Source organism: Ambystoma mexicanum, chromosome 13 (genome assembly GCF_040938575.1).
Source record: "Ambystoma mexicanum isolate Mex_15411 chromosome 13, UKY_AmexF1_1, whole genome shotgun sequence".
Lineage (NCBI taxonomy): Eukaryota > Metazoa > Chordata > Amphibia > Caudata > Ambystomatidae > Ambystoma > Ambystoma mexicanum.
In genome coordinates, this window is record NC_090938.1 from 636,678,913 (window position 1) to 636,704,878 (window position 25,966).

General features: G+C 48.1%; 1 protein-coding gene across 1 annotated transcript in view; it reads right to left on the reverse strand.

Moving 5' to 3' along the window:
- Positions 1 to 25,966, reverse strand: part of RAPGEFL1 (Rap guanine nucleotide exchange factor like 1) — a 293,670-nt gene that overhangs the window by 64,438 nt on the left and 203,266 nt on the right. The window contains exons 8-9 of the mRNA XM_069634578.1: positions 19,273 to 19,395; positions 11,431 to 11,609 (exon numbers count right to left, since the gene is read on the reverse strand). Coding sequence (XP_069490679.1) covers positions 11,431 to 11,609; positions 19,273 to 19,395 — 302 coding nt within the window. The remainder of the gene's footprint in view (positions 1 to 11,430; positions 11,610 to 19,272; positions 19,396 to 25,966) is intronic.

Genomic DNA, 25,966 nt, shown 5'->3' on the forward strand with positions numbered 1-25,966 from the left:
GGAGCTTGAACCTGTCAAGGGGCGATGGGGACCCCACCCAATGTGGGGTAGGCAACCTACCAGGGCAAAGGCCAGAGCAGATCCTACCCCAGAGGTAGGGTTGAGGGAGCTGGAAGGGGCCCAGTCCCTGAATCCCCTGATAGTGACTTGAATGATAACCTTAGACTGTCTGTCATCCAATGCTTTACAAGCTCATTTCTGGCCAGCACTCTCTTTTATTGGTTGCAAAATGCAGTGCTGCGATGAGCAAACAGAACAAGCAGCTAACTGAAGTTACTGGCAATGCTGAAACTCATTCGACTCCTCTGACAATCAGCCTCTGGGATATGGTAAAGAAATACCACTTATCGCGGTAAATCCAAATGAAACGCCGAACAAAAACAAAGTGGTAAGGACCGCAGGGGCCACATAACAACCTGTACAAGAAGAGGAGGCAGGGCCAAGATGGGCTTATGAAATGTTACCTTGTGCTGGCCCTCCTTCGTGTAGAAATGCACGAATTGATTGGCCCTCCTGTAAGGGGGAGGAGCGGAGGAAACAGGATGTCACGGGTATAAAGGACCAGCAGAGACAAACCAGAATAAAAGGTGTTCTGGTGAGGTCAGGAGGAGGGAAGGTGGTGCGGAGTGCTGAAGAGTTTCTGGTGGATGCAAGTGCAGCTAAGGTATTGGATGTGAGAGCTGAAAGAGTGAAGCTGTGACTCTGGGAGTGTGTGTGTGTGGGGAGTAAGTACTGGAGGAGAGAGAGGAAGTGAGTGTTAGGAGAGGGGTGAGGGTGACAGGAAAGTGAGTGAGTGTTGTGTAGGAGGGGATGTGAGAGTAGTTGCAGTAGAAAAAAATTGATTGGCGACAGGATGGAGTAGTCGGTGGGAAAAGGAGAGAAAGAAAGGGGGCAGCAAGAGTAAAGGGGAGGTTGGAGACAGGAGGGAGTACTCAGTGGAGGAAGGTTGAGAAAGAGTGCGATGATCGTAGGGACTGAAGGGGAGAGAGACAGAGAAAAAGTGTGAGAAAGGGAGAGAGACAAGACTGGGTGAGGGGGAGAGAGAACGGGGGAGTAGGATAAGAGCGGTAAGTACAGCAAGGAGCAATGAGGTCAGGAAGTGGGGAGAGAGAGCTAGAAAGTGAGGGAGAATCTGACAAAGGCACAACCTGTAATCACACTGATACAATCCTGGGAGAATGCTACAGAAAGGGATTCCTTAGGAAGTCCCTGAGGGAGCAAGACCAATAAGGTTTTCGCCTTTAACCCCTTATCTAATGCTTAGGCCAGATTAGACAATAGGTGTTACTAATCTCTAGTCTGGCTAGTTAGGGAAGCTTGTGTTAAGGTGGAGGGAGCCCACGCGAGGTTGAGGGGCCAGGCAGGGAAACCCATTGGGTTGCCCAATCCAATTTGTCAATAAAAACCCCTGAACCATCCTTTGGATTCTGGAGTTTGTTGAAGCCATCTCTGACACCAGACATCCATTAGTGATTGAGAAAGGGAGAGCTGGGAAGGGCACCACCCTCTCAGAGACAGTACAGACCTCTTTAAATTGCCTTGGTGTCACTCATATGCCATTATACACGCTAAGACTTATGTCCATAATTACGAAAACGGTCCTGGGTTAACACTGACTGGTAGGATCACTGAGAAGCAGTAACAGCTTGGAGGGGGGGAAGGGATTTGTGGTGTTATGAAGAAGGATTTCCATACAGTTTATTTTGTTCTCTATTTTTATCTCCCTTGCAGTTTGGAAACCACCAATTCCGCCACGCCTTGCAGTTCACGCACCCTCACCTTTCATTACTTGTTCAGCACTTGGGCGAGGGACGAGGCGCACGGAAGTGAGAATCTAGGTTCAGACAACTTCTCTTACAAGGTGGTCTGGGACGGACACTACCTCTGCCATCTTGCACATTCACCGAACAGTGATATCTTGACTAAGTCAGTGCTAGAGGAGGGTGGAAAAAGGACCTCACAGGTTGCTAGATCTCTCATACATGCCCGGTAGTCATTTCCAATGGACGGTCTAGGACAAAAATAGCCACAGGAACCAAAAAGAGTGGTTCACAGTCGCAAATCGCTATTCAAGACTTTGCATCAAATTGAGTCGTGTTTGAGGGGGGGGATCTTTTTTGGGAACATTTGAGGGAAATTGTTCCTTTTAAGGTATATTAGAACCGTAACATTTGTTTAAACTAGTAACTTTAAAAAATATCTACACTCGGTCAGAGAATAATGCCATGCCTCAGCTTCCCACACAAGGCCCTCACAATCCCATTAGTGGTTTTGTCAAGAATCCATTAGACCCACAGCAAATGCCGCACCCTTCTGGGCAATGGAGACGAAAGTATACAAGGGAAAACTAACAATGTGCCATCCGAGGAGACCACCAAGATCCAACAGCGATATAATCCTAACAATACCACAAAACATCAGAGGCTCTGCTTCTCCAACATAAAATCCACAATCTAGAACTCTATTCTAAAGGGAATTTGTACAATCCAGGATCATCTAACTTTCTGGGAAAACACGGATCGAAGCAGGCCGTCCATAGATGTCTGATCGAATTAAAAGGACTTCAAAGAAAAATTGAGGTAAATCGAGTAAAGACCTGAAAAATAACAGGTATCTCGCCGAAAGAATGTTTTGTGTGGATTTTATGGGGCAGATGTTGAGGTCTTAAGGTACCAGGTGTTGGTGTATCGCTCTCCAAAGATACACCGGGGGGCTTAGCTGAATGATAGACTGAAAAATGATGGTATAATTACACAAAATGAGGTCATGAAATTATGTTAAATCAGTGTGAGATTGTGCGTGTATTAGGAATATTAAATATCTGAAAATAAGCTGAAATCATGTGTATAACCTGTCTACTGAACACGTTCTTGAAGATTACTTGAGATTTTGTTAGATCATTGACTAGTGCTTAAGATTGCTGCTCTAACTGTTGCAAGATATTTTTTTTTTGGTAATAGTATTTGTACCATTTGTTTTCGGAATATGTTTCATCGGTGTCCGCATAGTTTATTTAAATTTGTTATAGCCATTAAATACGAAAAACAAGGAAGCAAATGTGAAACTCATGTATTGAGGTAAACCATCCACAAAGTGCAGTTTACTATATTTGAAGCATTGTTTAAATGTGAAGGCAATCAGATAGAAATCAAAATCAAAATGGAGTTGTGGCTACATGAATTTTCATCAAAATCCACTAGGACTCGTGTCGATGCAGCTGCGCAACACGTCGCTGGTGGGATTTATGATTGTTCCAAGGACTGCATATGGTTTGTGCACATAAACCCAGGGCCTCCTGGATTTCCATGCATAAACTAAACCTCATCCTTAAAATCCGAAATGATCCTCAGTACAATGTTTTTTAGTGCATTCATCTATTTTTTTCTTTTAGACACTCATATACAATTTAGGGAGAGGGGTAACGTGATCATAATATCAGAAAATACAACACATGTTTCCAGATTTCAAAGGCAGCATTTTAGCTATTAGACCACATCTGAAGAACAGTGATAACTACAAAATCTCTCGATCAATTAAGCAGAAATATGATATTTACTAAAATTCAACCTGGTAAACAAAGGTAAAGAGGATCACAAGCATAGTCCAAACCAGGACCACTTTTTCAGAGGGCACATTACCATGCAAGGTCTTTTAACAATGTACAAATTAAACATTTATCATGAGAAAAAGGATGTCAATTTGCAAATATATAGGGTGGGCAATACACTGCAGTGACTCCTGTACACCTAGCCCTTGTTATGCCATCCTCCAGGCCCTTGCAAAGTCTGTGCAGAGAATATGGCTCAGAGAACACTCGCCTCAGTATTTGGGCCAGCCCGTAGCATGGAATTCACAAACCCGGGCTCTTCATCCATCAGAGGTCGACACACTGAGGACCACTCCATTCACTAAGCACAGGAAGTGCTGAAGGAAGGGCCGATAATGCAGCCCTTTCTAGGGGGAGCAGCTTGTATGCACTGTAATGTTCTGGCCCTCTTCTTTCAGACATGTCTGAAGATTCTATAGCATTCTGAAGCGCAACAGGGGAGACAGCAGAAAGGAAGACGAGATGTTAAGTTGAATATATTCTTCAACAAGGCTCGACGGCTCTGGAACCCCAACTTACCTAATGTCCATAGCAACATGTTGACAAAGTCATGCAAAGTAGCCCAAGTGGCCACTTCACAGATATTTACAGTTGGATCATTTTGCTAAAAAGCCATCGAAGCTCCTGCGGCCCTGGCAGGATGGCTGCGAGCGGGAACGTCTTCATCTGCAGCACAGCGCATGCAAGAAACAGCCCAGCAATTATAATCGTACAGGACAGCTAGCTAGGGGAAAGGCCTCCATGCTTTAGGAAAATCCTATGCGACTTCCTAAAAGTCTTTGTGAGTTCCCGATGAAAGTGGAAGTCCTCCTAACGCCCATGGTGAGCTGATGCTGCATCTCAATACGGATACAGGGGGGAAAGATAACAGATAAAAACACTGAGCCAGCGTTCGTGCCTAGGGCCCGATGGCGTCTTCCAAGCCATCGCAATTGTTCTCTTAGCCAGGATGCATGAGATGTCCATTAACCTAACAGCATGTTTGAATTTGCTGGGTCTGGGGTACTTCCCCAGTAGGCACTCGCCGGGAGTCCATTCGTACCTCCGCATTCCGGCGTCCATGCAAGTCTGTTTGGCTTTGGACCATAGTGTCATCGCCCTAGTGCAAGTCCAAAACATGTGGATCATGTCCGCATTATGATTCCCACACCATGGGCATGATGGGGAGGATGACTTGTTGAAGGAGGCGACCCTATGTGGGGTCATGTATGTCCTATACAGGACGTTCAACTGAATCTGGCCGAATCTAGCATTCCTAGACACTTTTTTGGGAAATATTAGCACTCTTTCCCATTCTTTATCCGTGATCGGGGTCTCGAGGTCTGCTTCCCATCTCGCCCTCAAAGCTTCGCCTTTAGGGTTGGGTTTATCACATAGTCTGTTATAGAGCCTGGAGACCGGTCTCCAGCCATCCGTGAGGTCGTGCAATTCTTGTAGTAGAGGGTCGGGGGAGGGCTCCTCCGGCCAGCCGTTCCATTGTTTCTTGGCTGTCTGCTTGAGGTGGTGGTACCAGAGAAACTGGCCCGGGGTATTCCTTCGACGGCCTTTAGAGATTCAAAGTCCCTGAATTCCCCGTCCTCAAACATGTCACCCCATGTGTATATGCCGGCTTCTTCCCACCTCCTTGCTGTGGGGAGGTCTGCCTCCATTCGGCAGGTGTCTGCCAAGATAGGGTTATCAGGAGAGTACGGGTGTTTCACTCGCCTGATGTAGCAGGACCTGGCCCATATCCTCCTACCTAGGTCAATCACTTGTAGGGTGACCGGGGATTGCCGTGTGGGGTGCCATAGGGTTTCCTTGGGGATCACGTTGTTCGAGGATTGCCTCAGTAGTTCCGTTTCAGCTGAAGGTTCGTCCGAGAGCCATTTCATTATGTGGCTTAACTGGGCAACCAGGTAGTATAACTGAAGATCTGGTAGCTTTATTCCTCCCTCTTTATGTGGCAGGGAAAGGATGGATAGCGATAGTTTGTGTCTGTGAGGTCCCCATAGGAAGTCCTTGATGATTGCCTCCAGTTTCTTGAAGAAGGGCGGTCGGACATAGTGACAAATATTCACGAAGAAGTATAGGAATCGGGGGAGTATGATCATCTTGACTATCGCTGCTCTGCCTACTATAGCCAGTGGGAGCTTGGACCAGAATTTTATAGAGCGTCTAAGACTCGTGGTAGCGACTTCTGTGTTGTGTTCATGCATGAGTAGCGGGGTGTGGCTCATGTTGATCCCTAGGTACCGGAACTTGACCAGTTGCCACCCTATTCCTAGTGCCGGGAGATCGCTTTCTGGTATGCCGCGTAGGCCCGCCAGAGGGAATGCGGAGGACTTACTTCTGCTGAATCTGATCCCCGAGTACTTCGCGTAATTGTCGAGCACCTCCAGTGCTGTTGGTGCGTTGACCTCAGGGTTTCTTAGGTATAGGAGAACGTCATCCGCGTATAGAGATATTATGTGGTGTACATTGCCCATCTTGATGCCAGCATCGAAGAGCTGCTGCCTGAAGTATAATGCGATCGGCTCCAGGCCCAGTATGTACAGCATGGGCGATAGCGGGCACCCCTGTCTCGTTCCCCTTTGTATTTCCCAGGCTGCTGATACCATTCTTCCCGTTTTCACTCTTGCCATTGGGGAATTATAGAGGACCTCGATCCACCTGATGAAGCCCCCTCCGAAGCCGAATCTCCTCAAGACCTCCCTAATCCATTCCCAATATATGGAGTCAAAGGCCTTGATAGCGTCGAGTGACAACACTGCCAGGTCTTCATCTCTTTCGTATGTTTCGGCCATTACATATTGTAGCCTCCTAAGGTTAGCTGTGGTGTTGCGCCCAGGCACAAATCCGTTCTGTCCTCATGGACAATGGATCCCACCACTCTGGCCAATTTGCCAGCTAATATGGATGTAAGGATCTTAGCATCATAGTTTAGCATGGCCAGAGGGCGATAGGACTCACTGTCGGTGGGTGATTTGTGTGACTTGAGCATGGGAACGATTATGGTTTCTTTCATGGTGTTGGGGAGGACCCCGTTCGTGTATGCCTCCTGGTAGACTTCGTGGAGAACTGGGGTGAGGATGGGCTCATACGTTTTGTAGAAGTGGTGGGAGGCCGTCGCTGCCGGGGGCTTTGCTGTTAGAGAGGGACCTGATTGCCCCTTGCACGTCCTCAAGAGTGATCTCCATCTCCAGTTCCTCTCTCTGCTCGGCTGATATTCGGGGGAGTTCTATCTCATCAAGTGTTTCTATAATGTCTTCCGTAGGAATTTGTGCCTCGTGGGCATACAATTTGGAGTAGAATCTGGCAAATGCGTCGTTGATCCCCAGCTGTGTCGTGTGGGATGTCCCATCGGCGTACCGTATCTCCATAGGGAGGTGCTTGGGGTGTTCTCTCTTGCAGAGCCAGGCCAGTAATATCCCTGGTTTGTCCGATTCCTTATGGGATCTGATGGTGTATGTGGTGAAATCGAATTTCTCCAGTCTTTCCCAAGCTTGTTGACATTCTGCTCGAGCTTCCTTCAATTTGTTCTCGGCCTCTGTGGAGTTGTCGTGGGTGGACTCTAGTCGGGAGATCTCTGCTTCTTGTGCTTCGAGTGTTGTCTTTAATTGCCTACGAATTCCGCCGGCTCTCGATATAATTTCTCCTCTGGTCACCACCTTCATAGCTTCCCATAATGTGCTCCAGGAGGATACCGACCCCATGTTGATTTCCAGGTAATCTTCCAGTTTTCCGGCGAGGTCTTCCCTGAACTCAGGGTCTTCAAGTGCCGCAGTCGGCATCCGCCACATAGGGATCGGGGGTCTGGGTCCCTTCAGTTGCCATAGCATGGTTAGTGGGGAATGGTCGGAGATTGTTCTCCCCAAATATTCTGTGGCTGCGGCTCGTGGGGCGAGCTCTTTGTTGATGAACAGATAGTCAATTCTTGTATGGACTCCGTGCGGAGCTGAGTAGTGGGAGTAGGTCCTCTCGACCGGGTGGTGTTCCCTCCAGATGTCCACCAGGTTGAGCTGCTCCAGAGTTTCCTTCAGGGCCCGGGGTGCGAGGTTGCTCGGGTGGGGGGGAGGCAGCGATCTGTCCATGCTTGCGTCAGCGACGCAGTTGAAGTCGCCTCCCCATATAAAGGTGCGGTCCCGGTGCTGAGTCAGCTTTGCGATCATTTTGGTGAGGTACGCCGGTATCCCGTGATGTGGGAAGTATGAGTTGACCAGGCAAACCGGGGTCTGTTCCATTGTGCCCCAGATCACTACGTATCTCTCTTCTTTGTCCAGCTCACACCCCTCCAACTGGAGGGGCACATCCATGTTAGCACCCCTCTCACGTATTTGGAGTAGGGGGACCCTTTCACAGTCCCAGCCCATCGGTCCTCAATCTTGGACATGGCCTCCGTCACGAGGTGGGTTTCTTGAAGCAGTGCAATCGAGACTTTCTTCCTTTTGAGATAGGATTGTATGCGATTACGTCTGAGGTATGAGCCCATGCCCCTCACATTCCATGTCATCACGGTAAGCTGTGCCGCTATCGGGTCTGAGTTTCGGGACTGGCACGGGACACCGTCCCTAGGGTTTGGCTCCGTTTTAGTCCGCAGTGAGCGGGTTGTAAGGGGGATACCACTGGCTCCCGAGCTCCCGGGTCAAGTCCTGGGCCCATTCCGGTCTTTGTTAGCGAGAGAAATTTGAAGACTGTACAACTAATGAAACTAATAACAAAACTCAAACTGGTGCGCCCAGCGACTACAACATTGTCGCGGTGCTCAGGCGCTCTCGAGCCGTCGAAGCCCATCCGGGAGTCAGGCGCGAGCTGGGTCAGGCGGGTGCCTGGACCGACTGGATTCTACGCTGGGGTGAGGCTAGGGCCTGGCGGCGGAGCCGAGCGAGGCCGTTTCCATATGATAAACTGAGATTGGATTACCTTCTATTTTCCGGCGTCTTATTTGCTGGTTCTTACTGTTGCTTGAGGTTACTTGTGAGATCCGAGGGGGTTAGGCCTCAGTACGTGAATTGTCCTTGCCATCAGCCAGGTTATTATCCTCTAGCCACATGTTGGCTGCGTCTGGATTGTCGAGGAATACCACTCTCTCCTTATATATGACCCTGAGGCGCGACGGGTATAGCAGTCTGTGTTTTAGATTCAGTTGGTGGAGCCTAGCTTTTACCGGGACAAATGAATTTCTCTCTCTTTGCACCTTCTGCGTATAGTCCGGGTAAATGGAGATTTTGGAGTCCCCTCTTTCGATGGGGCCACCCTCCCTGGATCGCCTTAAGATAGTTTCTCTGTCCTGAAAGTTCAGTATCTTAGCAATTATTGGTCTAGGGTGCGATCCGGGGGGGGGGCGCCTCTGGAGGGACCTGTGGGCCCTTTCGACCGAGAATCCCTGTGTCAAATTGCCGGCCCTAATTTCTTGCAGCAGAAGGGTTTCGACGAAGGATGTGGTGTTTGCCCCTACACTTCCCTCCGGGACACCTAGGATCCTGATATTGCCCCGTCTGGCCCGGCCCTCTGCCTCTTCCGCCCTCTCCTCCAGGAAGGCGACTTTCCTCCTCCGGTGGTCGACTTCAGACTTTACAGCTGTGGTGGCCGCAGATGTTTCCTCTGTTGATTGTTCAACGGTCGTTACCCTCTCAGCTAAGTTGCGAGCGTCCTGGCGAATAAGTTGGATGTCTATTTTGAATTCGTCGATCTTGGAGTCTATGTGCGTTTTCAGTGAAGCTATGGCGTCCAGTATCTGAGAGTGATTATCGGCGGCCACCCCTTCGCTCGTCTGGGCGACTTCAGAGGGACTGGCCCTGGCATGAGTGGGGGTCTTCACCTTGGTGGAAACAAAGGAGTCCATGGTGGCAGCTCTGGTTTTGTTCTTGGCGGCCATCTTGAGGTGGTGGTTGTGGATGTCCTGGGCCTCAGGGGCTAGGTAGCAAACGGGGTTGCTAGCGAGGCCCTCTTCCGATGCTGGGCTTGGGGTCCAAGACGGTATTTTGCAGCCCCCGGACCTGGGCGTGCGGCCCCCCGGGGTGGATATCAGAAGAATAGGGATATGCGGGGGGTCCCTTTCTCAGATGTTGCGAGGTCTCACGCACCTTATCTTGTGGGGCCGGACCGGTGGAGTGTCCCCCGTCACGTCTGTCTTCTCCTTCTGTGCATCGGGTGCTGGGCGATCTTTGCCAGGATCAGATCTGGCACCGTCCCGGTGAGATGAGCCGCAGTGCAGTCGGTTGCGACTCGGGATTGGGTTTGTCGATGTGTCCTTGTCCACGATCGCCCAGCCGCTGAGGTGTTCGCCGTCCCGGAGCTTGGTTCACCTCAGTGGGCCGTGCATAACTACGGAGGGGCCCACGTAGCGCACTTCCTCAGCGTATGTGATCCGGCCCGGGTGACCCCGCGCTGTGCGGTGGGAGGGCGTCCGGGCTGCGGCTTTGTGTTCGTGCCAGTTGGGCGGCCCCGGGGGGGTCGTTCTCCTTGTCGTGCCTCCGCTTCGCCCCTCCAGGCCTGGGAGTCCGTTGGGGGAGGGGTTCCCCTCAGAGGCTCCGCTATGCGGTGCTAGGCGCCATCTTGGATTCAATCGGAGCGGAGGGGGGGAGAGCCGACTTAGGGCTACGGTGATGTCTAGGAGGTCCGATTCAGTGGGCCCAATGGTGGTTCAGACGCAGGTCCGCTTCCCACAACAGCTCGTTCTTCTCCGAGGGCTGGAGCTTCACATGAGCCGGAGAAAAGGATCAGGAAACGGCGTCTCGGCCGGAGCTCGGCAGATCAGCTACCGCTCGCCATCGGCGCCAAGCCACGCCCTGCCATGACACTGTTTTGTGATCACCGGTTGGTTTTGGGGGTCATGTTTGTGGTGTGGCGGGTTGGAAAAGGGGACGGTAAATGTGTTTACACACTCTCTTTCATTCACGCCTCAGGTTTCTGAATTTGTCCGGTGGAGTTAGGGAGCTGCCAGACGAATGAAAACAGCATGGATTTTAATGCTTGTGGTCATTCTGTGGATTCCTATGGGACCCGGTGAAATGGCCATCAGGTAAAACATGTTGACTCTATAGCAATTCTTTGTAAGTGCCTCCCACAATCGGTTCTATGTGATGTCATCAAGGAGATTTGGTCACATTTTTCTTTCTTTTAAGCCATTTTGCCGCAAATACATGCGGTAGATGACCCCCCAGCCGCAGGTCTCCCCTTGCCCCCGCCTTACAGATGTATTTGCGCCCAATTTCGGATTTTTTTTGATGGATTTGGCTTTGACCAAATCTCCTGCAATGAAACCTCCCTATCCTCCACAATCATTATTCGCAGGAGGAATTTACTCTTTGCCTTCAACCTAGCCGAAAAGGGAAGATTAAAGGGGGTTTCGCCAAAGTTTTGCTCTTCACTTTTCCACTACGTGATGGAAAAGTTAACAATTGCACCGAGGGGCTCTCCTCCGTGCAATTTACCCTTAAATTGAAGATGACTCGCATTGTCTTTAAAGACCTGTAGGTCTATTTGAGAGAAACGTCCATTAAATCCCAAATAGGTCGAGGTCTGTAATCTGGTGAGGAGTCACTCTGAAGTGGTGCTTATGAATCAAACGCTCGCGTAAAGCACCAATTTACTGAATTTTATCACCCACAGGTGGAAGGAGCCACACACCAAACTGCAGGAGGCCCTACCCTCAGTTTGCCACCCCGCGATTAAGGAGGGGCGTCATCCTCAAGCAGAAGTGGCCCTGAATGCTCAGACACAGGGAAGCCATGCACACTGCTTTCACCCACGGTCCGCCATCTCTCACCCAAAGTCCACCCCTTCCACTGGAGACCCAGAAACCCCTGCTCCCTGGACCCAAAAGGTTAAAGCGGGGAACTCACATTGCAGCTGTCTTGATGAACTTCTTGAGCAGCTGCGCCCGCTTCCCCGCCGACTCGCAGAGCAGGACTTCGGTGGTGACCCAGTGCTGTACCTCACTGCACCTCTGCAGCAGCAGCTCCAGGTTCGCCGTCTCTCGCCGGCCCCTCTCCCCATGAAAGACATAGTCCACAAACTCCACCTGCATCGGTAAAAGATGAAAAGAGGCTCTGAGTAGCAGGAAGGGGAAGGTGTCGGAAAACTGGTCCTGGAAAGGAAGGTGGTAGTGCTACAGACCAGGGAAAGTGGATGGGTGAGGGTAGATGGTACGTTTGATGAGGAGGCAACGTATGGTCCAGGATGGTGATGGAGCTAGGAGAGGGCTTTAGTCCGATGCAGAACGCATTGCTGTCAGCATGCTGACAGAGGAATGGGAGGGTACGTGACGGGGAAAGGAGTGGTTCTTTCACTGTTGGTAAACTGAAGAGCTACTAGAGGTCTTCCTCTCCCACGATGTGGCAATGGGGGCAGGAAACCCCATGTCTTCTTGACTCTCAGGTGCTGGCTTGTGTGACAGAGGAATTTATGAATATACATGGGGTTGGGAGGGTTTCAGGGTCTTCGTCCTCTTTCTGTTTTTCGAAAGGGGCTGTGATAGGTCATCCCATTGATCGCAACAGAACTAAAAGTAAAGTTCAACAATTTATTAGAGTAAGTTACAGTTGTCAGAATCAGCTCAGTTTTATTTAGGTCATTTACCCCCTTTGGGGCATTGACCCCAGCTTGCATCAGTCTTGGCACTTTCCACCAGGCCCTGCGTTGATCAGGCTTTGGGATTCAATGTCTTTTCACATATACACCAGTTCAATTTGGATCTTTTGCCACTCTGCTCCTCAGGGTCCTACAGTCCAAGGTTACCTCTTGTATTGCCTGGGTGTGTTGAGAAAGCACTCAGTTCCACAGGATACTAAATCTTCATCACTTTCTCTTTTACTACTAAAACCTCACCCCTCTGCATACACCTCTCAAACTCTAACTAAACACAACCATACCTCTAAAACCACAGCAAACCGCATGCACTTCACTGCAACAACAAAACAAACCATACATAGCCTTACACAACAGCACATGACAGATACCGACCGTAAACCACACCAATAAGCTCAGCGAACAGTGTTAACCAAACTGAAGCTGTCAACAGCACATCACAGCTCTCTTGCTCTTCCTTCAAACGTTATCCTACTAAGGTACCCCAACCCACCCCCTTTTTTTCCAGATTCTCCAGGGGACCACTGCGGTGGTGACAGTGCGTGGTATAAATATCCTTTAACATTAACATTTTACACGGGACTCAACAAGAGAACAATGATTAAATGTTCCTTATCAGAGTTCCATGCTGGTGTGAGTGTGGACTCTGTTTGCCAGAGTACAGTATGACTGTTCCACTTTGGCTGGTTTTTGCTGTCATCCTTGACCAAGGATTTCCCATCCAGCTTTTCGTTACGGCTGCTCATCAGGGTTCCCATTGTCAATCACCTTGATTCATGGTCATCCCTTCGATCCACTTGCCCTGCTCAGACGCCTTAGGATCTTTTGCGCTCTCTCGGGCTGCATGTTATACTTTATGCATCTCTCGTTTGCGCTCTCCCCTGCGCTCTTCCACTCCACTGTTCACTTGCCCTGGCTTTGCCTTCCTTTTCTCTGATTCATTCCTTTGAGAGTTCATTTGCCAGCTCAGGTCCTGCCACCTGACCGATACCGGAAGTGTCTCTCTCAAGGCTGTGACTCTTCCCTACTCGTGGGTCTCGAGGTTTCAGAACCTCAAGTCTACACCTCTCACTGTCAGAACTACTGTGGCCCTCTGTCCTTTGTATAGGTATAGGTCCTGTCCTTCCCCGTCCGACAGCAGCTTCGTTTCTAACATTTGCCAGACGTCTCACTAAGATTCTCCCACTTGCTGTTCCCAGACTCAGCATCCTGGCTCCTCGGTCTCCGCTGCCAGTATGGGAGTCATTGCAGGATTTATGTGTTAACCCTGCCCAGCACCTATCTGTACCACTCTTCAGATTTAATCAGTCTTCTTAAGTGTGGCATTGTGGGCTCTTCACCACTCAAATGGAAGACATAAGGCCTCATTACGAGTGTGCAGGTCTGGTTAAAATGGCAGTAATACCGGATCCAGCATTTTTATTGGACCGGCACACTCTGTGTTTGCCAGTAGGGGCAGTGAACTACCGGCAAGCCTGACCGGCTGAGAGTTCAGGCCCCTACCGGCAAAGAGTTGCCTCAATCACTGGCACTGGTGCTACCAGTGCCAGTGATTGCGGCAAACCATTCCATGGAGTCCTATGGAACCCATGGAATGGGAACTTAACGCCGTTGGCTGCGCCCATAATATCTCGGTTATACCAGGATATTGGGCGCCAGTAACGGTAAGGTGAGTTTGACGGTAACCAACCGGTAGGACATGCCGGTTACCGGCAAACTCGTAATGAGGCCCATAGTGTTCCCGTGGGAATATGCCTTTCAGTGGTCCTGATAAGCCACTAGGGATTTTACAGGGCACTTCACCGCAAGGCCCTGCATATATCCTTCCATTTGGAGCATGGGCGGTGGGCTCGTCTCGCTTTTCAATGTCGGTGGATTCTGAAGTTCCCTTTCTCCTATTGGTGGCGGAGGGGAGAATTCAGAGTGGTTCTTCCCACTTCCTATTCTTGGTGGGGGTGCCAGAGCTCATTCCATTCAGACTTGGGTTACCTCAAGGTGACACAGGGGCAGATTGCCCGCAGAAACCTCAGTAGCCTTCACACACACACACAGGCCAGTTCCAACAAAGTTTGGTAAGCTGATAAACTATTCGCCCCTCAGCAGTCCAACAAAACTAAAATAACAAAACAGGTGTGTAAACGGTCCGGATGGGTTTAGGCGGCATCAACACATGTAAATGACGTGTTCCAAAAGTACTGCCGCTTTGAAAAGCAAAACATGATACTGAGGCACCGTTTGAGAAATCCATGGCCCTACAGCAACAGCTGTCCCCCCCCTCAATATTTCTGCATATTGTTCGCTCTCTTGAGAGCACGTGTCTTGCCCCCTGAAGAGCCATTCTTCAGCCTGCACCTGGACTGTGCATAAAAGCGTCCAGTGTGACTAACTACGTGTCCTTGTTCTGGGACCACTGCAGTGATTCAGAACTGGTTTCCAGGGAGCAACCTGCACCCACACAGTGCAAGTGCCAAGACCCACTGCTACGCTTTCCTCCCCTTGTACTGGGCTATTTATGCCACCGACTGCCTTTGTGAACAGATGCTGCCTTCCTCCTGCTTTTTGCACAGGACGGTGGATAAAAGAATGCATGTGGCAGGGCCTGCGAGTGACCACGGAGCATCTGGAAGGGGGCCTGAGTGACTAGAGGGCAGCAGTCTATGGTCCCACCAGGACCACTACTCCAAAGGCATCCATATCTCCCGTTAGATAGTGCTAACATGCTGCCTTCTGCCTGCTTCTAAGAGCTTAGACACTGCAGCATGCTGCAAGAACAGATAAGACAAGTCGCAGACGGTCTCAGTATACAGCGTGCATCACTGCACTACAGAGTCTGTGCAGGGGCCCAGGTCCATGAACCCAGAGGTGGACTTTGAGAAGGCCCATGGTCTTTGAACACCTTAAGTCATCCTTTTCCTTGAGGTTTTGCTTCAATTTCTAAGTTCTCATTACTGAAGTCTCTCTTTCAGCTCTATTCCAGCCTGGCTTTCATTGGACGATACCATGTGTAGGTATAATCGTAGAACTCAGCGTTTTGTGCAGCGGGCGCTCGCCCAAGTTAAGCCCGTCTGTGCCCCTCTACACTGCCCCATTTGGTTCCTTCGGACACAGTGTTGCCGCCTTCTGTGGCCACGGCCCTTCCTATTGCTGGTTTTGCACCACAGCCCTATTCTGCGAGTAAGGTGAGATGACTGCTCTTTAGCGCTCGCTCCATACCGGCGCATGCCTCTAACTGTTACGACTTGCATAATGATCTGTCCGCAGTCCTCCGTTTCATTACGGAGACCTGGCTGCGTGACTCTTCGGGACCTGCACTAGTTCAAGCTTTTCCATCAGAATATGGTATTCTGCGTGTAGACCGATTCCATTCATCCAGGTGGTGGTTTAGCAATCATCTTGCGCCCCGCTCTGTCCGGTGCACTGTTGCAGCTTTTGTACAACAACCAAATGGAAGATCTGCTGGTGCGGCGCGCGGATCAATATATCTGCAACTCAAACCCTTCATGTTCTGTTGGCTTACCGTCCACCAATTCGTGATCCTATTTTTTGCTCCTCATTTTTGGATCCTGCAGCCGAACTTAAATATCGCAACTCAGATCTGATTATTCTTGGCGATTGCGATTTGAATTTGCATTCTATTGTAATTGGTTATTTATAACGCGCTTAATACCCCGAGGTGTCGAAGCGCAGACCCGGGGATCGTACCTGTGTTACTCCGCGTCGTCTTGCTTTCAAGGCGAGCGCGTTGCCCCTGAGCTATCCTCCCGAGACGAGGTTTTACCTTTACTGAGTTTTTTGCAATCGATGACTGACCTTGATCTCCCTTAAACACATTTATGGCCCAACCGATAGGCAGGGCAATAGGTTAGATCTCATTTTCTCCCCTGCTGCACTTGTTACGGCTTTTTCATCATTCAGTGTCCTATGAAATAATCATTTTTTCCTCCCTTTTGTTATTAATTAGACTGCTCCCCATGTCCCCCCAGTTCAATTTCGGGCACGCAGGCGTAGTTGGTGCCCTGTGTTCCCTGCCATAATTTATGCTGAATTAAACAAATGCTTTCCTATGGAGACTTCCAGTTTATCTCAGTTGTCTCAGGCATTTAATAATATAGCTGACCAGCTAGCACCTCTAAGACCATCTAAACCTCGGGCACGTCCATCTGACCTGTGATTTTCTTCCCATTTCGCCGAGCTTCGTCTGCAGCACAGACAAGCAGAACAAAATGACGCATTGACTATTGTCCCTCGCCTAGAATTTCTCTTCGTAAAATAACAAGAAAATGTAAGCAAACCAAATTTAAGGCAAAGCGTCTTTTTTTCTGGCCAGATTGAACAAGCTATGAACTCGTCCAGACAACTGCTTAAAATTGTTCACACTCTTTCTGTTAGACCTACCTTGTCTAATTCAATGTTGTCCTCACAGTGTGACTCTGTCAAACATTTTAATTGATAAAATTGATCTTATTCGCCAGAAAATGTCTTATTCTCTCTCCAGTCTCCCCATGTGCAGTTTGGCCCCACTGCCTGTCAAAACGAAGCTGTCTTCTTCTTAGACAGGCTGCAGGTTTTACAGAATTCAGCTGCCCGGCCATTTCTGGTCTATCAGCCTGTGTCTCCAACTCTGCCAATTTGCATTGGATCTCAGTGTCACGGCGCATTGAGTTTAAATCATGGTCTAGTTCATCATGCCTTTTATGGCCTTGGGGCTGACTACCTCCAGGTAAGATGTTGCTCTTACAGTCCTTATAGATTGCTTTGATCTGCATCTTACTTTTTAGTTCAGGCTCCCAGAAAGGTTAGATCCAGAACCAGCGGCTGCGCTTGTTCTATTGCGGCCACCCGTCTGTGCAACAATTTGCCTTGTTCCTTGCGAACGTCAGTTGATCATTTATCCTTTTGCGGTCTTAAATGCCATCTGTTCTAAAAACTCTTTTTATTTGACTCTGTATCTGGCTCTGCTGCTCCTCTCTCTTGGGATCCTCCCTCATAGCGCCAAGGTGCACTCAGGTGTAAGCTGCACTCTAGAGGTTTTCATAACATAACTAACTTCACTGTCCTGTGCCTGTTCCACACACAGTCATCCTTACCTTGCACCCACTGTCATTTCACGGTAAGTGGGTAAAAAGCACTCCTTCGAGATCTGCATTTTAACTGATGGTTCATAGGAATCTCGACAGAGCACACTCTCCCATAGGTGGTCAAAGAATTGGGCATCATTATTTCAGGAAGCAACCCAAGTTAATTATAGTGCAATTAAATGCAAAAGCTGCGTTAGCTAGAGTTCCATAAAAAACAAGTTCTTCAAATTATTATAGAGCTGCCAAGATTCTCCAAAGGGTTGCCAGTCATTTGTTTTTTTTGTTTTTTTATGGGGGGGGTTCTCCACAACCCCCCTTTTTCTATATTTTTATTTTTTTTACCAACCAAAACGAAAAAAATATATAAATAAAAAAATGCAACCTTTTTTTTTCCGACCAATTGGTATTCGACCAAATGGTCATTCGATCTTTTATTTTCGACCAAATGACTGGACAGCTCTCCAAAGCCTTGTTGATGACCAAGTAATGACCACCAGGGAAGGCTCCACTGTAGGGAAGCCATCAGCTTCTATAGCGTTGACTTTGCTGGACAGACATGTCTCATCCTTGTTGGCGGATTGCATGCAAAGTCCAGGTAGCTCCAGAAGATCTGCAGGTCAGCATCCATTTTGGAGCAACAAGAGTGCTGATCCGTATCCAGGACACAGTGAGTTTATTGACGACAATGGCGTATAAAGGGAAGCAGAGTTGTGGTGCTCGGGCCTCCAGCATAGGACCCAGTCCACCAGATTAATCCAACTTCAAAGGAGCCATTCAAATAGGATATCTCCCCCTTAATGCAAAAAATCCCCTTTTCCAAGAAACAACCACATGTATCCTTTGTTTCACAGAATACCCAATGGCTTTACTGCTCTAGCCAGGATCCCAGTTAATGGCAAACAAGGGCATCCATTCTGAAATGGCCTCAGGCACATGAGCAGAAAAGCAACAATGTTGAACCATCACAGTGTTATTACTTTAAGTCCACTGTGGTCTTTTGTGGGATTTCTAAGTTTCTGGTCTATTTTCCAATAACGCTCTCAGCTTCATCTCGTCCAAGATAGCCCCTCACTACAGACACAAAACATTTTCACCACCAATACGACCTTGCTTCTCTTGAACAGGTGGATACGGTATAGAAGAATACTTTACATCTTCATAGTGTTCACATATCACAATCTTGTGCTTTCTGCATCTTTTCTTCTCTATACCCGGATGACATTAAGTTAGGAACCCCCTTTTCCTATGTGAAGTAGCATTATTTTGTATGTGTCTGACTGGACAGTCTCGATCTGGTTTCCAACTCTATTATTGTGTAATTGATGGCTTGCTCTTCTTTTCGCTCCACTCTCTAGAAGCAAGGGATTGTGCTTGACCAAGCTATGAAGGAAAGCAAGCAGCTGAAAGGAGGTCGCTGACACCCGGGTATGGTATCCGAGCCTCGTGGAGGAGGACTTGACCACTATGAGAACTTTCACAAAACCACACCATAAAGACCAATCTTTTTGTTTCACTCTGTAATTGACAGAAACTGGTTTCAGATCTAGCAGGGAAAAGATACTTGCATCCCACAATTTCTCCTGTAACACTAGTTTAGGTCTCCCCTTAATGAGCTCTTCCGGTGTTAATGGGGGTAGATATGTCAGGGTACCCTTTTGTTATCTGGAAATCCTTACACCTGGACCGCTGGGTGAGTATGCTCGGTGCCTAGGGCTGATGCAGTCTCAGTCTCAAGTCTATTCCCTGGTATGTGACTGTCTTCCAGAGGGACCAGCCTATAAGGAAGCCGGATTTCCCTTCAGGCCAGACTGCCCCTGATCCATGGCCTTGATTACTTAACTGGCTGCAGTTTTTATTTTATTTTAATTGGTTATTTATAACGTGCTTAATACCCAGAGGTTTCTAAATGCGGACCCGGGGATGGAACCTGTGTTGCTTCGTGTCGTCTTGTTTCCAAGGTGAGCACGTTGCCCCTGAGCTATCCTCCAGAGACAACAAGAAGCACCCACCAGGACTCACCTCATGGACGCAGCTGAAGAGCTCCCAGTGGAACACGGTTAAGTGACTGGCAACATCCTCGGCTTCAATGCGGTGGATCTCAGTGTCTCCCGGGGAGATCTGGATCTCCTCTGGCAGCGGGACCTGCAGACGCAGAGTGAAATGGGCCATTTAGTCATGAGGGTACGTCCTCGCTCAGCTTACTCAGAGTACTGAGCAATGCACCTAGTCAAATGCACACTGTGTAGTACCGTTTCAAGTCAATGAACAGAAATTGTCATCATCCATTATGGCATTTCTTTGTTTTAAGGCCTGCATAAATCATTAGCTACACAGGAGCTTTACCATACCCCGGAACAACAACCTCTTGTCTCCTCATAGGAACAAGGAGTCTGGCAATAAATACAATTCTGGTTCCTGCAGTTAACTGAGAAAGAAAAAACTGCGCGAAATGTTGCAAAACTGAGATATTGAGTGCCAACTACCAAAGCAAACTGACAAACAGCAGTCGCTCAGAGCCCTTGCAATTCTGAGATGATAATAGTCTAATAATAGTACAGGCAGAGTAAGTGTGTACAATACATGTAACAGTTTAAGATACAGCAAATAGGCCTGGCGGAGATTCTGCAGTTTTAACCAGTGCGATAAGGGGTGAGGACAAGGGAGAACAGACTGACTATCTTCGGCACGGTGCATACAGATCATGCAAGCGCACAGGCGGTCACAGAGGGGGGGAATCCAAGTGCACCCTGTCGGTGGAGACAGGGGCAAGTGCAGAGAGAGTCACTCTCTAGGGTTAATTTTCTAGTGCAGTGAGTGTGGGAGGGGTGTAGGGCCCTGGGGCAAGTGCGGAAGAGGACTGGCAGAGGTGCCAGGGACCTGTGAGACTCTGAGGTCCACCTGGCTGCCAGTCAGCGAGCTGTAAGGAGGAGGAAGGAGAGAGGGAAAGAGCAGACAACTAGGTTAGCATGGAAGAGGGAGAGAGTAGGAAGAGGAGGGTCTTGAGGAGTTTCTGGAACTTAAGATGATCCGGCTCAAGACAGAGGGCGGCAGGGAAGCTATTCCATAGGGAGGCACCTGCTGAGGATAGACTCAACCAATACTCAACCAAGGGAGACTCAACCAATACAGCATCTGCTGGAGACACATGACTCGAAGGCCTAATGAACTGGAGGAAACTATGGCAGATGTCAGAGAAAAGCTTCAGACTGCAATATTGCTAGTGTTATTTGTGTGGTGTCGCAATTTAAAAAAGACCAAGACGTTTTTCTGACTGTCTCGATGGGTATTACACTAAACTTTAAAAGGTGTGTCCCTTTGTTCGTAATTGCACTAACCCTAGCTGATTATTTACATTTTCTTAGCAATAGACATATTTGGTAAATCATTTCCTTTTTCAACTCTGTAACATTAGGTTTTAAGGGTTTATTCACAAGTATAGCTTAAAAACTTGGTATGCAGTCGAGCCTACACGTATTTTGAGCTAAAGCTCTTCTTCAGGGCTGTTTGTGGTGCAAACATTTTACAATTCACATCCTTGTCTTATCAATGTCGTAACCTTTTGTTATGGCAGTTGCTCAAGGTTCTGCATCATCTCCTGATGGTCAGATTGTTTACAATGGGCCTCATTACGACCCAGGCGGTAAGGGGTTTACGGCGCCGTAAACAGCGCCGACCCTTACCGCCTGAGTACGAGGTCCCTTAGCGCCATGGCGAATTTAACACCTGCTTTTAGCAGGTGTTAAAATCCATGGCGCTAAGGGACCATGGAGTTAATTACGCCACCGTAATTTACGGTGGCGTAATTAACGCCTTCCCCACTCCCATTATGCCCTATGGGGCAAAAATGGGAATGGGGAAGGGTAAATGGGGATTGGGGACTTACCGCCCCGCCAAGGTCCGAATGGGGCGGTAAGTCCGCCAACCACCATGGCGTAAACGTAGTTTACGCCATGGTGGTAAAGTCACGGCCCAGGCGGTAACTTACTGCCTGGGTCGTGATGAGGCCCAATGTCCTTTCTTTTTGAAGTGAAACTGGTGTTTTATTGACTCTCTTGTACCCACGGAAGTTAGCAAGAGCAAAGCGGGGCCCCCCCTTAATAAACTTTTCCCAGAATTCCACGAAGCAGCGTTTGCGGTTCTGTCCGGAAGACCATTATGGGAGCATCACACCCCACTTGGGTCTAGCCTTAAAACACGTATTGATATAGGAGCAGGCACCATCAATGAAGATTACAGGGGGGATATAGAGACTTTACGCCTTAATTTTGGAGATCTACCCATCAAGGTCAGAACTGGAGATCAAATAGCTCAACTGATCTACGAAAAGATCTATTATCGTGAAGTGGGCGTGCGAGTGGTGGCGGGGTAGAAGTCATGGGCACAACTGAAAGGAAGGCTCAAGGTTTTGGTTCCCCAGACACAAGTGCACCAGCCCCAATAACAATGACTCAACGGGGCTGTAAAAAGCGCATTGGACTTGGAGAGAGAGCAGCGTTTCCATCTTGCTCAACTTCACCACCACCCGATGCCAGGATCCAATGGTATATTTTTCAGCAGAGCACAACCTATGCCAAGGGTATGGTAAGCAGGTGCGTGTTCTTCACCGCGAAATGGCGAATCCTCTCTGGTCCAACCCGATTCTAAAGGAGATGGGCCCCTGTGATAGCTACTGTGTGTTCCCAGTGTACTGCATTGCACTGTACGGGGCCTAGCACATGCAAACCTCGCTGAGAAGGCTTTCAGAGTACCCATAACCCAAGATCACATCCTCAGTTGATTTTAGTGACCAGGTGCATGCATTATGATCATGCGATACTGCCAAACCTGTGTGATATGCCAGAAAACCATGGAGTAAGGTGGCATCAAAAACACCACAATAACCCTGTCAATCGGGGTCCCCTTTGAGTGGGCAGAGAAGGAAGTGATCAGGCCACTAAAACCCCCAAAACGTTATTTAAAATACATGCTGGTTATATTAGATTGCGCTGCCAGATACCCAGCAATCCCCTCATTACATACCAACATCACCCGCAACATCTTCAAGGGTTTAATACCCTACTACACTCGGGTGGGTTGTCCCAGAGGAAACCCAATGGATCACGGTCGACATTTTTTATATCCCTGGTTATAAAGGGAAATGATTTCCTCCCAAGACTGCATTGTTTAAAGTTTGAAAGAAACCCCAAACCATCTTTTAAGCAATCCAGTGGATAAGTCGGATAGAATACTACCCTTGGTCCAGTTCACTTTCGGAGGACCCCTCAAACCTCTGCAGGGTTTTCTCCATTTGTACTCGAATATTGAAGGAAACCATGGGATGTACTAGATATTACAGTAGAAGAAAGGGAAGATCACAAGAAGTTGGGTACCATCTTGTCAGAGTTTGTACAGAACACCTGCCAACGCATGGCGGCTAATGTTAGAGTTCCCCGTAATTTGGTGGAGGAGAGCAATTATGTTGTACTGCAACATAAACCTCTCCCTGCTGCAAAATATTTGTCATTTGCACTGCGGAGTGTAAATGTAAGGGGCAAAAGGCGCCGTCCAAGTATGTATGCCACCTTTTGCCATTCGCATTTGCACTCTGCAGTACGAGGGGAGTAAACTCTGCTTGGCATGCCAGGCAGCATTTACTTTTGATTGTGAGCGCTGCTTGCCATGCTTGCATCATCATTAAAATCCACGCTGGCGCAGATGCTGGAGCATTTGTATGGCAGAGAGAAAGGGAGACGGCAGAAACGAAAGTTGCGTTCTGCATCTCCTCTCCAACATACAAATGATTGAATATAAGCCGTAACGTAAATGAATGGAGTAAAAGCCAATGCTTTTACGTCATTTATTTACGTTACGTGCTCATAGAACATGAGCCCCATGGAGTTCATCAGAGGCTGGTGAGAAAGAAATTGGAGACGGCTTAAATGAAAATTAAATTCTGGTAGGCTTGCCTACACACCTTCCAGGTTGAACATAAGATAATCGTCCCGATGCTCATCTATGAGAACAAGCTACTCTCCTGCTGACAAGGGCCAGATGGAAACTGTATCAGTAATCTAAATTAAAGATCAGGTCCTCCAACCCGACCATCAGAATACACATCTGTTGTAACATAATTGACTGGCTGAAGGCCTGGACAGAGGCAAGAAGTATCACAGCCCAGTGCGTACATCCTTCACCTAGTAGAAGACCCTCAGAGGGAAAGCATAGGTGAAGACCTTATCGCCTATCGGAAGTGAAATACAAGAGAAGCCAATAGAATTCTGAAGATGGCCATTTAATGAGCAGACCTCCCATTTCCTCTGAAACCCGTTTAACTTTGTCAGTTTTGAAAATGTATCTCCATTTCTGAAATTGATGCCTACAACATACCTTCCATAGATAAATTAATTGATCAACAGGCGTGGTTAAATTTCATCCGCAACTTGGCCCTTACGAAGTAATACCGACAGGTACTGTTATACCAAAAGGACAATGCAAAGACTAATTTTGCCACTCCCCAATGATTTGAGGTCAACCAAAATCTGAGATGGTGCCTGAATCACACCAGATGCCGACTAGTAGCTGTGGAGTTCTGTGGAATGGAACCAGACAGAGTTCACTGTTGACTGGTTCAGAGACACAAGTGTGGTTAAGCTGGGAAATACTCAGTAGGAGGTCACTTGAAACATATTCAAAAAGCATCTACGCCTCGCTTGCTTCCATTCTTCATTACCAAAAAGCAGAGTACGGAATATTGTACACTGATTCAGTTTGCAAGTAACACTTAGATTGACATTCATTTTAGGAGCCAAAATGTGTCAATTCAACGAATGGTAGCAGCAGGGATCCATGAAGAGGTAATGATATCTCTCTCTCTCTATATATATATATATATGCTCCACCAATCTGCATAGTTAGTTACCTGTTAGGACCCTCCGGACATTACTGGCTACATGACATTTGGGTTGTAGAAGGGCCGAAGAAAGCTCATTTTAAAAGTGTCTTGTGAGGAACAAACCTCTAAGTTTCTTGAAAACCAAGTTTGAAGGCACTAGAACGCACCATTTCCCAGATATTTGCATGGCAACGCACTGCACCACACACATTTTAATTCTGTGTAATACTTGAGTCCCAAAAAATAAAGAGAGTGCTTCTATGTATATTTGCAAAACCTGTGCGGAGTACGGTACGGTTTGGCAGTGTATAAACCATACTAAGGTAGGAGTTTCATAGAATTGTCTTGAATATTTTTCATGACACAGAGAACCAACTAGCGCAGAATGTAAAATGATGCTTTAGAAGTGTGATGAAGCCGGTGGAGTCATCACTGATTCCCGGGCGGTGACCTCCACCCATGTGGCCGGGGGACGGCAGCCGCACCTGATCCGGAAGCTAGGGGCGGCTATATGAGGAAGGATTACATGGGGGAGAAAACCTCTGCAGAGATATGATGGCTTCATCGGTTGAGACATGGTATCCCCCACGGAAATAACCCTCCCATATCTAATACCCTCATGGCCTATTGTCATAGGTCTACTACTTCTCCTATGAAGAATATGGAAAACCCTTTCCTCAGACCTATAAGCGTGCATTCCAACTTGGGTCTGCCTTGTGAGACATATGAAACCATCTCTCCAGTTCCACCTATCAATCATCCAAGACTCATTCACCATTTAAAACCATTGAGAATGTTTACTCAAGTTTTTCGAACCAATTATCAAAACGTGACTTCCTTTCCCAGAATGACCAAAATACTGGGACGAGGAATAGGAATCAAGCAAAACAGAGTGAAGGAGGCCACAAGCCCAAAGAGCGTTCTAGTGGCTTGTCGCATACACCTGTCCCTGGGAAATGTAAAGGACAGAAGCAGAGAGTCGAGGTCTGCTGCTGGCGCAAAAGAGCTGAGCTTCTCCATGTGTTTTGATGAACAGAGAGGCGGAAACCGGCATGGTGGAGCCAGGCAGCTCACCAGCAAAGGAGAAAGAAGCTGCTGTGCTTGAAGTACATGCTGTGGGAACGCCAGGAACTGGCAAGAGGCTCCTGGGTGTTCGCAGGTGACAGAGAGCAGCGTTCACTTACCGAAACCTGGAACGGAGCAGACATGTAGAGTGTAAGTTGCAAGAGATGGGAAAACCAAAAGAAAGCGGTTGCGAGAAGGAAGCAGACTGAAACGATTTACCGGCTGACCGGAGGAGAATCTAGGAATGCCAAAAAATGCTGGTTAGTACACACAGAGACAGCAGAGACACTGCAGCGTATCAGCGGCCATGCCTAATGCAAATAATTGCAACTCATGCAACTCGGAGAGAATAAGTGAAAGGACTTAATATTAAAGCGAGCAAAACCCTTAGAAACATGTGAATGTTTACAAAGCAAGAATAAGGGAAACCTGAAGAAGATAAGCAATTCTGCGAAAGGGCAGAGGCCCATATGAACAGAAGTCCTGGCAGGAGAGTACACCAGGCAACTACAAGTGTGTGAGTACAAGAAGTCCTGGACAGGGAGTTTAGCAGGCAACTACAATTGTGAGAAGTAAATTAAGTCCTGAGAAGAAACATCAGGATTGGGAAAAGAACTGTGTTAATCACAAATACAACTATCCAGTGAAGAAGCATCAGGACTAGCAGAACTAGAAAAAGGGAGTGTGTTAACCAGGTGAGAAGGAACAAAACCAGGTGTCCTGAAAGAGACAACATTACAAAGCCCCACAGTGCTATGTGTCAGTGTTGCTGTTGGC